The sequence below is a fragment of the Protopterus annectens genome, chromosome 8.part0 (assembly GCF_019279795.1).
Source record: "Protopterus annectens isolate FY-2018-M chromosome 8.part0, PAN1.0, whole genome shotgun sequence".
In the NCBI taxonomy this organism is placed as follows: Eukaryota; Metazoa; Chordata; order Ceratodontiformes; family Protopteridae; genus Protopterus; species Protopterus annectens.
This window is the reverse complement of record NC_056741.1, coordinates 885940849-885956940: the sequence shown is the minus strand read 5'-3', so window position 1 is coordinate 885956940 and position 16092 is coordinate 885940849. Positions and strand designations below refer to the sequence as shown.

Below are 16092 nucleotides of genomic sequence, written 5' to 3'. Positions count from 1 at the left end.
TAGATTTAACATGGTCTGGCAAGAGCTGTTCCTTAAGCCATACATGACTTCTAAGGGCAGATCCAGTGACTGTCACCCTGCAATAAGCTTCTAGGGTAGCAAAACCACAGTGCAAGGTGTGTTTAGTTACTTGACTTGCAGAATGCATTAACTCTTGTAACTCTCTGGATTCTGCACAAGCAGGAACGGAAGACATTTTTTGTTTGAGAAGTTCCAGGGTATGTTGCTGAAATGTTAGCATACGGAACTGACAATTTAGTGCTCTGATAGCAAGAGTAGCTGAGGTGTATGCTTTTTTTACCCCATCTGTCTAGTGCTCGGGAATTCCTATCTGAGAGGGTGGGATTCTTAGCAGAGGCTGCTTTCATTCCTTTAGGCCCTTGAGAAATTACCTCAGGGTCAGAAGTAGCATTTTTAAAAAGAAATTTGTGTGAATCAGGGACTCTGTAGTACCTGTCTGGTTTTCTGGATGCAGGAGGGAGGGTGTCAGGAGTCAAAATGGATTCTAGGAAAACATCCTCCACAACATCCAGGACTGAGGGGGTGGGCTAAGGGTCTGCGCTGTGGAAGACCTACGAAGTCCCCGAGTCTCTTTTTTTGACTGAGGGTAGTCCTGACCCTCCCATTGGAAAAGCTCCCTTAAGGTATGAAGGGTTTTCCCCAAAGGAAAAATCCTCTGGGGGAGAGGCTGAAGGAATGGAATCCTCTGCATCAGAATCCTCATAAGTAGAGAGGGGTTGCATGTCTTCATATTCAGATGCATCAGAGTCATCTGACTCCTGTTCAGGCAAAACTACAGGGGACAGATCTCTCTTCTTTTTGGAGGGGGTAGCTTGGCTTCCCCTGATCAGCATGATAAGGTCTTCTGCCATTTTATGCATTTGAGACTGAGGCAAGGAAGCAGGTGACTAAGATTGGGTCATCGGTTTCCTGGGTGTGGTTCGTACCCTGGGCCTAAGAAACTCGGTCATTTTCGAAAGAATGGTAGTCGCAAAAGAAGATGTCGGTTTATATTGAGAATCGGTAGTGCTAAGGACCTCCTCAGAAGCCGGTGCCTGCTCAGCTGCTCCAGATCCATCCAAGGTAGAGACAACTGCAGGATCCTTAGCCGAAGAAGAGTTTTGCGGCATACCGGGCTCCGAAAGGGTCTCAGTAGCGGCCTGTGAATCCACAGAAGCAGACATCAGGGGCTGCGAAAGCGCCTCACTGAGGACCAGAGAACTGATGACTAGCTTAACTGGAGCGTCGTCGGTAGGTTTGGACCCGTGCGGTCTGTCTGTCTTTATCTTTACGTTTTTTCAGAAGATCTGCTGTCGGATGGCTTACCAAAGCCATATCGGAGTTCGATGACTGTAAGCGAAAATATCTAGCTACAATAAGGGCCCGACGACGGCCAGTTCTGGCATTGAACAAAGCACAGAAGTGACAGTGGGGGACGTCGTGGTCTGGGCATAAGCAAGTGATGCAGTAAGAATGAAAGTCTCGGTGTGGTATTTGCTTTCCACAGGCGAGACAATTGTTAACTTTTTCTGACATCGGTTAGTGCAAGAAAAAAGGATCCCCCAACAGGGTACTTGGCTTTAGAAGACTTCAGCTTCAATTCGGCAGACGAAACTCCGGTAGCAACTGACCAGAACTTGTGCGAACTGCTTTTGCTTCGGGCTCCACAGCAAGAAAGACTGGTGTAATGGCATCGGATGCCTTACTTTATACTACTGACAACCTGACATCAGTCCTGAAGCAACAGCAACCGACAGAAAAATACTAAACCTCTGGTATTCGGGCCAGCCGAGGGCTACCCTGGCAGGGATAACCCAAATGTGATGACTGCAACAGTGAAACAAGAAGAACATCTGCAGCCTAACTTCAAATGAGAAATTCTGACTACAAATTTGTTTTAATAACATCTCTCAACACTGAGCTGGGACCTTGGTACTGCCCGCATTTATATAAAACATTATTCATGTGTTCAGTTGGGGGTAAGTGCAGGCTAGTAGCCCTCACTGTTGCTCTGATTATCCAGTTTTGGTCAGCAGAGTCAGATAAGAATGGCAAATACCCAGGTGTGACATAATTACACAAGGAAAAAGATAAATGTAGCATCTTGTTTATAACATGGGCATGATACATCAACCTAAGCATAAAGGTACGTGTAACATTTTGTTTGTAACTTAGGCATGCCTTTTTAACCTACCATGCTTTGTTTTAATGTGGAAAATGCTTAATATTTAACCACTTAAATATCTAATAAAAATAAATAAACCTTCCACTTGTAAATCTGACTGAGTTGATGCCTGGAAAAATGGCATAACTGTGTCACTCCAATGGGCCTGTGATATTTGCTCCATGATATTAATTTTCTGGCATCAGTAGGAAATTCAAAATTATCTAGCTTAGGAAGGTGAAACCTTCCGTATCTACTGAGGTACCACACAACTACAGTATTGTCTGCTCTGCTTAACAGATAAGCAAATTCCAACATAGTACAAATACAGTGATGGCTTCTCTGAGTTGTACAAAATTTATATGAAAAATATGCATATAATTAGGCTTTTAGTTGACAACACAGTGTAAAGTAAAGGTTTCCAGATTTTTCCCAAGAAGGGTGAAGGCAGAGTAACAGATTTACTGTGTAGAACACAAAAGTGAGTGAAGCACTAAAGGGGCAATGGGGTAGTACATGAGACTAAATTACAAATGGAGTAAATGAAGTATGTGCTTCACAAATGCACATAAAGTGTACAGTTTTTTTCTTCTAAGTGTATTTCAACCTCTGCGGACTGTCAAGCTACACTCAATCGAACTCCACCTCTGCCTACAGACTATCAAGCCATCCCTAATCAAACTCAAGCCCATTTGCATCCTAGGAGTGCAGGAAATCCCCTTGCAGATCTCATAGGGGAACAGCTGTCCAGATGACCTGTCATCCAGCTAACCATTAGGGAATTTGTTGCTCTCCTTGGCATCAGACAATGAGGATTATTTTATGAATGGCCCTAACCCCTTCTCTTCAGTAATGGGCACCTAGGTCACCACAGGGACTGCCTATAGCTTCCCTTTGCATGCATCATGTTCACACTTGGACAGCTGTTAAGGGCAACCATCACTGGCTTGGGTGGCTTTTCCTGCACTGGCCCCCATCAACATGACTTCATTCATCAATATGACTTCATTCTTCCACGCAGGAAGAATTGTGTCTGGCAGTGGGAGCTAAGACTGTCCAGAACCTACCCTATCCTCCCCTGCCACACCATTGAGAGTGAGCTACTAATCAAACCCTGGTCACTAGCATTGTCTGGGCTTTATCACATTATGCCACTGGATTGGGAAAGTGTGCTGTTTAAGACTGTACATCAATGATGCACTCTCCATCAGGACAGGTGAATGCAATGACATTCCATTTACTAGTATATACAGGGTGTGTTAGGACTAGTGGAATCAGGAAAGTATGGCCAGCACTACTCAGTTTAAGTATAGCTATAGGTTGGGTGGTGAAGCTGCTTGAAAAGCTGTGGGCATTTTTAAGTAGACTAAAATAAATGCAGACACGAGAGGTGGAAGTGAGAATCTGGTCCGGCGACATACCAAGATAAACAAACATTTTTACTGTTTCAGTCTTAATATTTTAGACAAACTGAATCATCAAAGACAATATGAAAGATTGTCTTTATTCAACACTACATTCCACACTGTGGTAGCCTTTTAAATGAATCTGGAGGCTATGTGCTTGACCTCATAGATCAACCTGCCTCATAAGCAAGATAATAATGTGTAGCACATCTTACATGGCCTTGAAGCCATCTGCTTAACTGTCATATAGTTTCTGATCTCGAAGCACAAGTAGAGTTTTCTAAGCTGGTCATGGCCCCCTTCATTGTATAATTCAGCATTACAAAACTATTTGTAACAGAAGCAGTATAATACAGATAAACAATACAGCATGGGAAACCTTTTCCAGATTTTACTTGTAGTGAAGTATGCTTATAACTAAAATTATAGAACTGTATATAGCTTATCCTGTTTCCATGAAACTAGCCTCCAAATCCGCTCAATTTATGTAAAGGTTACTGCAGTCTTTCCTAGGTAATCTTCTCAATATGAACTGTAGACATTTTTGCCAGCAGCATAATCACTTCTGAGAAATATTGTTCCACCACAGGTTACGTCATTGTGTAGCAGGTTTTGCTGTCATATGATGTTATTTGAAAACAAGTTTTTATCAGATAAATATCAGTGTGCTGTGAGCAAATATAATTTTGCTTTTAATTCCGCATCAGTTTTTCTTTTGTTCCATATTTGCCACCCATGTTCCATCATGAAACATCACTATCCAGGCCATAAGTCTGTATCAGTTCTGACATAATCCCAAGTATGATTGGCATTGTGATATCTTCACTGAAGACCTGAAAACAAGACATGAAAACATAAAAAAGCAATATAAACAGCTGCATTCTGTAGTACAGTAAAACTATACCTGCAAGTGTACAGTGTTAAATAAGGGAGTATTAAGAAAAGCCAAATGAAAAAAAAAAATGACAACATTCTGCTATAAGGCACATGACAGGGATTCAGTGTCTGGCTAAAAAGTAAAAAAAAATGTGCCTTTCTCTGATAAGCTACTAGCTTTTTCATTCCACCCTCCAACTTATCTTTTGGGTGAGGATGAGTGTCAGTAAGAATGTAATTTTCACATTGTGGAGTGCAATATTTTTATACCGGACCTATATCCTGGAGTTGGGCTGTTTACAGATGTGTAAGCCATACAATGCTTACCTTGCAATTTTACACACACACTTTTGTGGTACACATACCCTGGGGCTAGTCTTTGCTACAGGATGCTCTAGCAGTGAAAGAAATGGCCACACAAAGACTGGAAAGCAAGCCATCGGCTAGTTGATTGTACTCCCTTTACCCTGCCCTCCTGAGTTCTACAGACAAATTAAACCTGATCTCCAACTCTGTATGCTGGCACCCTGCTAATGCATTAACAGACCAGAGAAGAATGGAATGTTTTGATAAGGCATACCACAGACACTATATCTAAAACATGCGAGTACAGTTCACAAAACACTTCACAGAATGCCTGAGGAAAAAATGCATACACATACCTCCCCAAACTACCTGATCTGATGTCATTTTCATTTGTTTCTCAACATGTGGGTTCTGATCCGACTCGGCCGCTTTCCATAGCTCTAGTATCCAATTCTCAAACTCCTCCCTTACCCACAATGCCTCATTCCCCCAGAATACCTCAAATCTAGTTTGCCACTCATCGAATATGGAGCAGGATTGCGAATCTCTCAAGCTCCTTGTGGGTTTAGCGAGTTTGTTTCCTTTACTCAGTTTCTTTCTCTCAAAAGTTTCTCTCTTTGTACTACTCTTCCTTACCCTTTGACTACTATATAAATAAAAAAAAAAAAAGCTTTTACTAGTTCATAGTTTCTTCCATATGAGAGTACTTCTTGTTACCATAGTTGGCATTTTCATCTTTTCTTTCTTCCCTCCTTCCTTCCTTCTTTCTTTATATATACTCGTATATCTTCTTTAAGGTAGCCAGCATGTCTGACAAACCGTCTGGTTTCAAAAAATGCACTTCCTGTGGGCACAAGATTCCTCAATCTGATATCCACAGGGACAACATTTACTGCCTTGGCCCAGTGCACCTGGAATCACCCTGCTCTATTTGTGCTGGGTTTAAGCAGCATGCAATTAGTGACTGAAGAAATAAACTGATTTTAAAGGGACTTTTACCATCTGGTTATGGACCCGCGGTAGTGGTGCTGCGGTAGCGTTGTTGCCTCACAGCAAGACGTTGTCGCATTCGATTCTCAGCTAGAGAGTCTTCTGTGTGGAGGCAAGCGTGAATGGGTGTGCCTTCGTTTAAGGTTGCGCGTCAGGGCTGGTAACTTGGCACATAAAAATCCACTACCAAACATTAGCGGACCGGAGTTCCGCTGTGGCGATCCCTAACTGGGATAAGCCGAAAGACACAACAACAACCATCTTCTGGTTCTTCTGTAGGCACCTCCTCTTCAGGGGCTCAAACCCCCATAATGAAGTCGAACGAATCCCGGAACACAGAAAGCGTTTCCCGGACAAGACATCTCGTCAAACCGCCAAATCTCCATGTCTTTGGATCCGACTTGTTTGGTGATATCTCCTTCTTGGCTCCGTGCTCCATAGTTCTCACAGCAGCCAGTTTCCCAGAGACTCAGACTGCCCTTTCTCCAGCAATCTCCCAAAAGGACTTCCAGGCCTCATTCTACTTCCTCATCCATTAGGTCTTCTCACAGTCTTTCAGAAGCTGAGGTCGATAGAATGATGAGGGAATTTCTCAGGACATAAATCCAGATGGAGGTTTTGCCAGCTCTGCCCCCCACTGGATCTGTGAACTGCCATTATGCTGTTGTCCCAGCTGTTCCTTCTCCGATCTGACCAGCTGCTTTGGAGTCCTCAGATCTGAAGGTCCCGAGAGTAGAGTCCTCTGACCAGACAGTACCTGTTACTTTGACTCTGATCATCTCCCTGACCCACTCGGCTCCAATCACGTTGGAGCGGGATGGGTCTCAGAGCCAAAGCCTCAACATTGGATTTGAGGGGTTGACTGACTCTGAAGTTTCCGGAGCTGTCACTTCCCCTTGGAGCTTTGGCATTCGACAGCTCAGTGCTGACTACCCCCTCAGAGTGGGGGACTCATGGGACTTGGGGGTTGGGTGCTCAGAGAGTTTTGACTCCAGAGTGACTGCCTTCGAGGTGGTGGAGAGAGGTACTCTCTCTGCCCAGGAAAGCCCTGACTCTCATGTCCTTGGATCCTTGTCCCACCTCCTTGGATCCTGTGCCCGTGTCCTCTCTTCTACCACTTACAGAGCAGACAATTCAGAACAGCTTCCGATCTGTTCCACCTTCTGAACCCCTTATCTCTTCAGATACCTCCCTGGAATATCCAACCGAGGAGGTTCCTCACAACAGAAAGTGCAAGAGGAGGCACTTGGATTCTCTCCAAGAATCCATCACAGAAGACACCAATTTTGAGGAGAGGGAAGGGTCCCCAGGATCTCCACCTGATGATGTGCCATTTGGAGACAATCTTGAAATCGTTCACCAAAAAGGTGGGTTAATCTGCCCAAAACCTTACCCAGGAGGAATCTGTGTTTTGGAAGCCTTTGGGTCTAGCCCATCTACATCTTGGGTGTCCCCCCCTGCAGATGACCTTATTGATCTAGTCTCCAGCAGGGCATGGAAGGAGTTGGATGCTGCGGAACCCATCCCTAAGCGACTCGATAAAATCCTTAGTGCCCCTACAGACAGACCACATTGGACTAAGGGTATCCTTGGTAGAAATGGGAGACCAATTTGCATATCAATGTTCTAGAGATGAGAGCAGTACAAGCTGTTCAAAATGTTCTCTCTCTAGGGACTATTGCAATACAACTAGGGACTATTGCAATATAAATGTACAACACATCAGTAGTTTGGCACATCAGCAAGCAGGGAGGAACCAGATCTTACCCACTATGTTGAGAAGCAATTTCTTCCAACCATTTTCTAATCGCAACGCACATTACGGGAAGTCCAATATTCTACTGGACATGCTCAGCAGAACTATCCTTATGCCTCACAAGTGGACTCTAAATCAATCAAGTAGCAAACATGATTTTCTACAAATTGGGGCATCCTTGCTGTGACCTCTTTGCATCCCCTTCCAACAAGAAGTGCAGCAGTTTTTTTTTTTGTCCTAATCCCTCCACAGGGACAGTCACTGAGAGATGCTCTAGTATACGTGGCCCTCCGGTTTCCTTTATGCTTATCCACCCCTTCCTTTCCTCCAGAAAGCACAGAGGTTGAAGAGCAAGGCGATCCTCACTGCTCCCTTTTGACCTCAACAAGTCTGGTTTCCCTTCCTTTTGTCTCATCTAATATGCCCTCCATGGAAACTGGAACCAAATCCAGAGCTCCTGTCCCATCCATCAGGGCAGATTCACCTGGATCTTCCAAGACTAAAACTAACAGCACAATTTCTCCAATTCTGATGATGGCTAGAAACAGCAAGCTTTCATCCCAGGTTAAGAAGATTTTAATATCCTCACATAAAGCTTGTACAGGGAAAATCTATAAGAGCAAATGGAAAAGGTACTCTATATGGGCTCAAGAAAACACTTAGACCCCTTCATAGCTCCTATTCCTTCAGTTTTAGACTTTCTTGCTTTAATTTTCCAAGACTAAGCAAGGTTTTCTACTGTTAAAAGTACAACTGGCAGCCACCTCAAATTTTCATATTGGAGAAAAATCATTACGTGCGTCATCCAGATTATGTAAAGCCTTTCTTAGGGGTACCTTCTTACTGAGACCCCCTATAAAAGATCACACTTCTCCTTGGGATTTAATCATGATTTTACAAGCTCTTGTTCTTCCCCTTTTGAACCCTCAGCCAGGGTGGATTTAAAATATCTTTCTTGGAAGTCTGTATTTTCGGTAGCTATTACTTCAGCTAGAAGAGTATTTGAATTACAAGCACTGTCATCCAAATCACCATACCTGATTTTTCATAAAGACAGTGACCTTACAGACCAATCCTTCCTTCTTACCCAAAGTTGCTTCTGAAAACAATATCAACCAAGTCATCAACCTACCAGTATTCTTTCCACATTTCCAATATAAAGGTGAATTCACTCTTCACCTTCTAGATGTTCACAGAAAATTGTGTTTTTATCTAGACAGGACAAAACCTTTCAGAAAAATCAGACCAGCTTTTTGTCTCATCCTCTAATGTTAGAAGGGGAAGGACAGTTTCCAAAACCACAGTAGCTAAATGGATAACAGACTGCATTTCTTGTGTATATTCTTCCAAAGATATGACACTTCCTAAACATCTGAAATCTCACTCTACCTGCTCAATGTCTACATCTCAAGCCTTCTGGTCAAGTGTTTCTACTGATAATGTTTGTGCAGTTGCTTATTGGGCAAATTCTCATACCATTATTACACATTACAAGCTGTAAAATCACTTCTAGAAACAGATGCTTTTTGCTCCGGAACTTCTTTCCATGAGGGCCACCCAAGGATATTGTAGCTGAGGACTCTGTCCCGCAGGTTGAGGAATGAATGAAAATGACATCAGATAAAGTGATGTACTCACCATAATGGTCCATCCGTGTTGCCCATTTTCATTCTTTCTCAACTTTCCCCCTGTCCATGATTATGAGAGACCTGATGGATATGTCTATAGTACCATGGTACTGTTTGAGCTCCTATACTTTATGCTATCACTTTCTATCAGTTGCTCATAATATACACAGAATTCTAGATATACTGTAAATATGTTAGCAGCAAACTTGATTTGAGATATTCTGGGGGAATGAGGCATTATTGGTTAAAGGAGAAGCTTGAGAATCAGATCCTAGAGCAATGGAAAGCGGCCAAGTTGGATGCGAGGATCAGATCCGAACCCACAAGTTGAGGAAGAATGAAAATGGACAACACAGATGGAATGTTATGGTGAGCACATCATTTCTTTTTTCACTCCAAGTCATTGTTCTTGTAGTGTAATTAAGCTGCCCCTCTAGCTATGTGACACAGCAGATCCTGCAAATGCCTTCATAACTTTGCACTCAGGACCTTCAAATAACCAGGTCACCAACATGCCCCAAAAAATGTATGCTGTTCTTTTGCCAGAATGTCATACTTGGTAGTGTAAACAAACCATCTTCCAACAGTTTACCAAGGATGAATGCTTTGGGATTCACATTCAACTATTACATATGGATTTTGTTACAAACAAAAATGCAGACTTTTGTTATGTGCAAGTAGAGCACTCAAGAAGAAGAAAAGAGCATTTGCTAAAACAATTTTGATTATCAAATATTAAAAAAAATTCAGTCGACTTTTCAATGTATATAGCTATTCTTCATAGCATAACTTAATTTACTATAAAAGGCAGTGTAGTTTAGACCCATTCTTGTTTTTGCAAAAAAATGACTTATTTAAGGTGTGCTTACTGTGAAAAAGCAGAAACAGTGCAGCACAAAGTAAAAGTACATTTGATTTACAAAATCCTAGCCATCTAGCCAGCACTTTTTCCAAACACTGGGTTTGTCTTTTTTAAGGACCGGAAACAAGTTAATGGTGACAAGAAGCATAAGGTTAAACTACAAATATGTGCATGTACACGTACCATAACAGCAAATGTTCATGTAAATGCAAATTGCGGCTAAAGAACTTACACACCTTCTAAATCTTCTTTCCATTGCAACAGACTTTGTCAGCAGTGTCTCTGTTCCTACTGAGATGAACACGGATTCTGCTCCAGAAGACACTCAAATATATCCAGCACTGCTAGAACTTTTTTTCAGTTTTTCAAACCTCTTCTGATCCTTCTATGGATTTGTGTTTTTTCTTACATTTCACCAAATTACAACTCACTGCAGCTTCAACTAGAAGAAACAAACTAACCACATGGGCAAGCTTGATGAATCTCCTAAATGCAAGTACACTAAATTTGTGATCACATGGCCATGGAGGGGAAACAAACACTCAAAATGAATCACTGTCAGCACAAAAAACAGTAACCGCATGGGCTGTAACTTCCTACGGGAAACTGCAGCACCAAGGAACTGAACTCAGCAAGTGTGAATCTCATCCACTTTACAACAGCTGAAGGGAAGAGCAATAAGACTTGAATATATAGTAAGCCAATATTCTTAGAATAACACAATATTATCATTACAACCACAAAAGGCAAATTTGTAACAGTCTAGTAAAACTATATCCACTTTTTTTGGGGGCGGGGGGAGTGCAGCTTTACTGGTACTTTTGCTTAAAGATAAACTATTAAGCAAATTATAACTAAGTGTAGCTGTATTGTGTTCTTCTGAGAGGATCACTGCAACGGTAAATTATAACTGCAAAATTGCCGCTCAAACGGTATTTCCACTTCCATGGGAGGTCGGCAGTGCTGGGATACCCTACAGAAAAGCAGTGCAAAAGCTACCCTACCAAAGCAGTGAAGATGAGTGCAGAACACCATGTGGATATTTCTAAAAATGCCTTGAGTAGAAATACTTCCAAAATACAACGGCAGTTCTGTTAACACATCAGGATGGCCTCTTAATGCTCATACTTGAAACAAAGTGATATAGTGGGTCTGTTGATTTGCAGTCCTCCTAAGTTATTCAAGATGGAAAAAAAAGCCAATCAGTCTTTCTGAATTCATTAATCCTCCTATTATATGTGATTTGTTGGTGTATGTCCAGCAAATGCAAACAACTGCCCCTATTATTCTTGTATTTTGTTTAAAAATGATCTATTTAAGAGCTATGGAAGATACAATTTTTTAACACAAGACAGATTTGTCTTCAGTAAAAGCCTTTCACTGCAAAACACTAAATCAGACTGTTTTCAGCTTGAATCTTGCAGCAATGAAATCCTACATTCAACAGTGTCAAGAAGTCAGCAACTTAGTAGGCATGGCAACCCCCAAAAAGCCCTCCTCCTTATCAGGAGCCATTTACAGTCAAAAAAGTGCACTCATTCCACCTGATGCCCTCAAAGAATAATCCATTCTCCTAACCCCAACTATGCCCCAGCACACCTTCCCAGTGAGGAACCTGTCCTCAGAGTGCATACCACCATTCTACTTCACCAAGATCCTAGCAAAACACATTTCAGCACACTTTAAACAAAATTTCTCGATGCCCCTGCAGGCTCAGATACATTTTGCTCGTGGTTCCTGTATCACTACAGAAAAAAATACATATATTACACACACACACACACACACACACACACACACACACACACACACACACACACACACACAAGTTACGGTTACACTAGTTCCTAAAGAACCTAAACCATCCACAACTGCCCAATTCCGACTAATTTTAGTGATGCACAAAACTCACAAGATCCTGGAGTAAACACACAGACAACTCATTAACTAGCTTCAACGATACCACCTAATTTCACAAAAACAATACTGTGTGCCTGCACTTTGGACACTGATAGAGGATATATTAACCAATAAAGACACAAACAACCTAAAAGGAGCCCCTCTGCATTGACCTCACTCAGGCATTCAACACTGTGGATCATACCACATTACTGTCTTACCTCATTTACACAGGTATCACTCTAGATGCCACACTGTGGTTTCAAGACCTTCACAGTAGCCAAACATTCCAAGTACAAATCAGCACTTCCCTCTCCTCCAAAGTCACTATACACTCACATATTCTTCAATGGCCTACTGTAACCTGCTTTTCTCAATTCTTGTGAACAAAATACCATACAACTAACCACACCTACAACTCAATCTATGCAGATGATATTGCTCTTTACAAGTACAATATAAAAATACTAAAACCAATGTCAACAAGATATGCTAAATGTCTCTACATGGCTATCCTAAAAAAACTACTAAATCCAAATTAACCAACAAAATGATCTTTAGGACACACAAAAAGCTCTCTAAATGTGCTAAAACACTTTGGCTATACCAAACTCTGACTTACCACACATATATTGGGAAAAAAAAAGACAGAAACTGATCCAAAGTCAATCACCTACTCTTTTGGGCCCAGAAATTTTCACACTTTTTATTTCTTGTAGTTAGAGTAAGGGCATCCATTTTGCCTAGATAAAATATGGTCTGCCACTACTTGCAATAGTCTCAAACAGAAACACCAAACCCTACAAACCATTTCAAATAAAAAATGTATCACTTCATAGCAAAATCCCCATGGCATGACCACCACTGCCTCTCATGATTGTAGATTCATTCACCAAAGCAAAATGTCTGCTTGCACAGCAGCAAGCTAACTTCCTCACTGAGTCATTTCTATTTAAACTTTGAAATTAAGACATCCCATCTCCTCTCTCCAGCAGACATCTCACTCGTATCCCTACCAGATACTAACTCAAGCAGCACCCTAACTCTGGATGCATTCTCCAAATTCCCATTACTAAATTCCAATGCCGCATCCTCAGTTTCTCAACAGTAGCTCCCAAACTCTGGAACTCTCTCACCTCAGATCTAAAAGAATTACCTACACAGTCATACTAAGTAACCTAGCCAAAACTCCCACCTCTAGGTCAACCTTCACTGCCTCTCACCATCACACGCACCATAAGGAGAACATACATCTGTAGATAGTTGTTATGCAAATACATTTTGTTTTTAGAATTGTGCAAACTTTAATATTTTCTTTCTGTATTATCAATAATTATCCACAAGCTAGTACAGCTTGATGATTTTCATTAAATCACTGTTGCAGATTTCCTGACTGGCTGAGGGACAGAACCCATACTATGGGTGTTGGCAGGTACACTCTTACACAGGATGAAAGTAACCTATGGGGTTATCACAGGATCTGTGCTGGGACCTCTCCTATTCGTTATACACTTTTTTGCTTTCCAAATCAAAAATGGAGAACTGGCATACACTTCTTTGCTCCCCAAATCAAAAATGGGGAACTATGTTTGTAGATGACTGCAAAAGGGTATTATACTTAAATCCCCTTTCTGATATGCGCAAGCTACAAAGTGAAATTACAAATTCAAATAGCTAGTGCCCAAAAATGAGCTAAAACCAAATGCAAAAATGGCAATATTGCTGTCTTTAGCAAACATATCCTGCACCCAACTTGTACTTCATATAGAAAACGCTCTGCTCTAGAAAGAAAATGATGTGAGATATCTTGGAACATTAGCATTTCTTTCTTTCTCCTTTGAGCATGTTGCAACACTGGTCAAGAAATCCTATGTAGCCCAGCTTATCACAAAGGATATTTCTTCTAGATCCAAATATTCTGCACTGATCAGGCCCCATCAATGAATACAATACCCTTTGGGGTGCACTTTGATAAACATATGAAGCAGTTGGAGATGCAAAAAAAAGATCATGGGCCTACAGGACCCAAGCTACCAAGAGAGGCTGGAAGCCTTGTCCTTGTATTCAGGGTCTCACAGACTTCCTTAGGGACGATTTGTGCCTTGCCATCCAGACCATAAAACAGTTCAGCAAACATTAAAACCAGAGATCTAAACCTGCTTCAGGAAATAAACATAGCATCATAGTGGAGAGAGAGTTTCATCACACAATAATAAACTTCAAGTCCCTCAGACTTCAGATGAAGTTCCACAAGTAAAAGAGCAAAAGCACTAAAATTACCATTGGTGCTTTGTAGTGGTGTTTTAACCTGGTACCTGTGTTACTGAAGGATCCTGAGAAATTGAATTTTATTACATCTATTTAGTTTCCTTGGTTCTGTTTGCTTTTTTTTCCCATCACACAATGCCCAACCCTTTTCTGAAACAAACTTCCTTTCCAGATAAGCAAGATGACACACACCTTCCTTTAAGAAGGAATTACACAACTGGATGGGTATTCACAAATAAACTCCCATTTGACTGACCTACTGTGTCAAGAAAAAGAAGGTGAAGTCTAATGGCGGGTACAGCAAGGCATAAAGGGCCACATGGTCCCTTGCCTTGCATATTCTATGACTGTGATTCTATAATATACAATTCTTCTTTTTTCTTCATTTTTACTTAAAAGCCATGCTTCATTTTCCTATATATATATATATATATATATATATATATATATATATATATATATGGTTCTACTTCAAAACGTTGAAAACTCATAACATCTAATTTCAAAACAGCGAGATCATAACATCGAAAATTCAAAACATCTAAAACTTATAACATCGAATTTCACATTGAAAATGTATAACATTGAGTAGTGTATCATCAAACATGCAATTATAGTTTATTCTATTAATCTCTATATAGTCTTTATTATACCACTTTGTACGTGTTTTTAGGCCATACAGGTAAGTGATTTAGACATGTGTACACTCTTTATGGTGATTGTGATACAGTGGAGTTAGGAAATTAACTTTTTCTCACTGTAGTGCGATCTCGGAGTTGGTATATTTAATTTATGGGGGGGTGGGGGTAGAGCCCCCCACATGGGGGGAGCAGAGGACCTTGCCCGCTTGCAGAATCATAGTAAAAAGAGAGTTTGTTCATTTGGTGGTGTTATAGGTGGAGGGGATGCTATTTATATTTGCTTTGTAGTTTTCGATGTAAAATTCAATGTTATGAGTTTTAGATGTTTTGAATTTTCGAAGTTATGGTCTCGCTGTTATGAAATTAGATGTTATAAGTTTGACGTTTTGAAATAAAATCATGAACTGTTCCTATTTTACCATAACATTCCTTTCTCCTCTAATAATATAGCCACAAAAATATCTTCTGCTTTAATGTTCCTGCCTAAAAACACAACTTTTTACTTACTGAAAGTTTTTTTTTTTTACCTCTTCATAGTTTCTTTCATAACTCATTCATTATACATTTTCTACTTTCTAGCAATATTTTAAAATCTCCTTTTAATTTCCCACAGTGATATTAACAAATATGTTGTTTACAACCTGCATATATTTTTTACATTCATCTTTAATAGCATCCAAAAGCTCATACTAACTCATTATTCAGTAACTCCTATTTTCAAGAAGGGAAATAAGCTACATATATCAAACCGGAGACCAATTACTTTGACTTCTTTGATCTCTGAATCTTTTGAAAGGTGTATTATTAAACTTCTACAGGACCTGGAGTACAGCTCAAGAAATACTGACCTCAGTCGAGAATTTTATGGTCATGTTACATATATAGTTGTTATGAGCCATGCTGTAGGGGTTATTTTTAAAGCCTTAGTAAATATATATAAAGTCTTGTTAAAGCATAATTTCAATCCCTGTTTGATGAACTGAATTATAAACGGTCTACCTGAACAAAAAAAAAAAAATATATATATTTTTCAGTGAGCGGCACTAAATCTGACTCCTTAAGAGTTAGTTGTAGCATACTTCAGCGACTTGTGTTAGGGTTTTTCTGTTTAATTTGTTTTTTTTTTTCCACTTGTCCCCTACGCTCTGCCAGTTGGGTTACTAAACATGCAGATGACGGCAACACTGGATTTATTGCAACTTCTGGCAGCTTATGTGAAAATTAAATTCCTAAATGAGTTTGCTATCTGAGCTACTGAACATGGTCTTTGAAATGTCAGGCAAACCAATTATTAAA

The 16092-nt window shown here is 40.6% G+C and overlaps 1 protein-coding gene across 1 annotated transcript in view; it reads right to left on the bottom strand.

Moving 5' to 3' along the window:
* Nucleotides 1-3647: 3647 nt before the first annotated feature.
* The window catches only part of LOC122809136 (cyclin-Q-like), a gene marked incomplete in the record, with an annotated part of 593010 nt that continues 580565 nt past the window's right edge, over nucleotides 3648-16092 (bottom strand). The window contains 1 exon segment of the mRNA XM_044080405.1: nucleotides 3648-4403. Within this exon segment, the coding sequence (XP_043936340.1) occupies nucleotides 4314-4403 (90 nt within the window).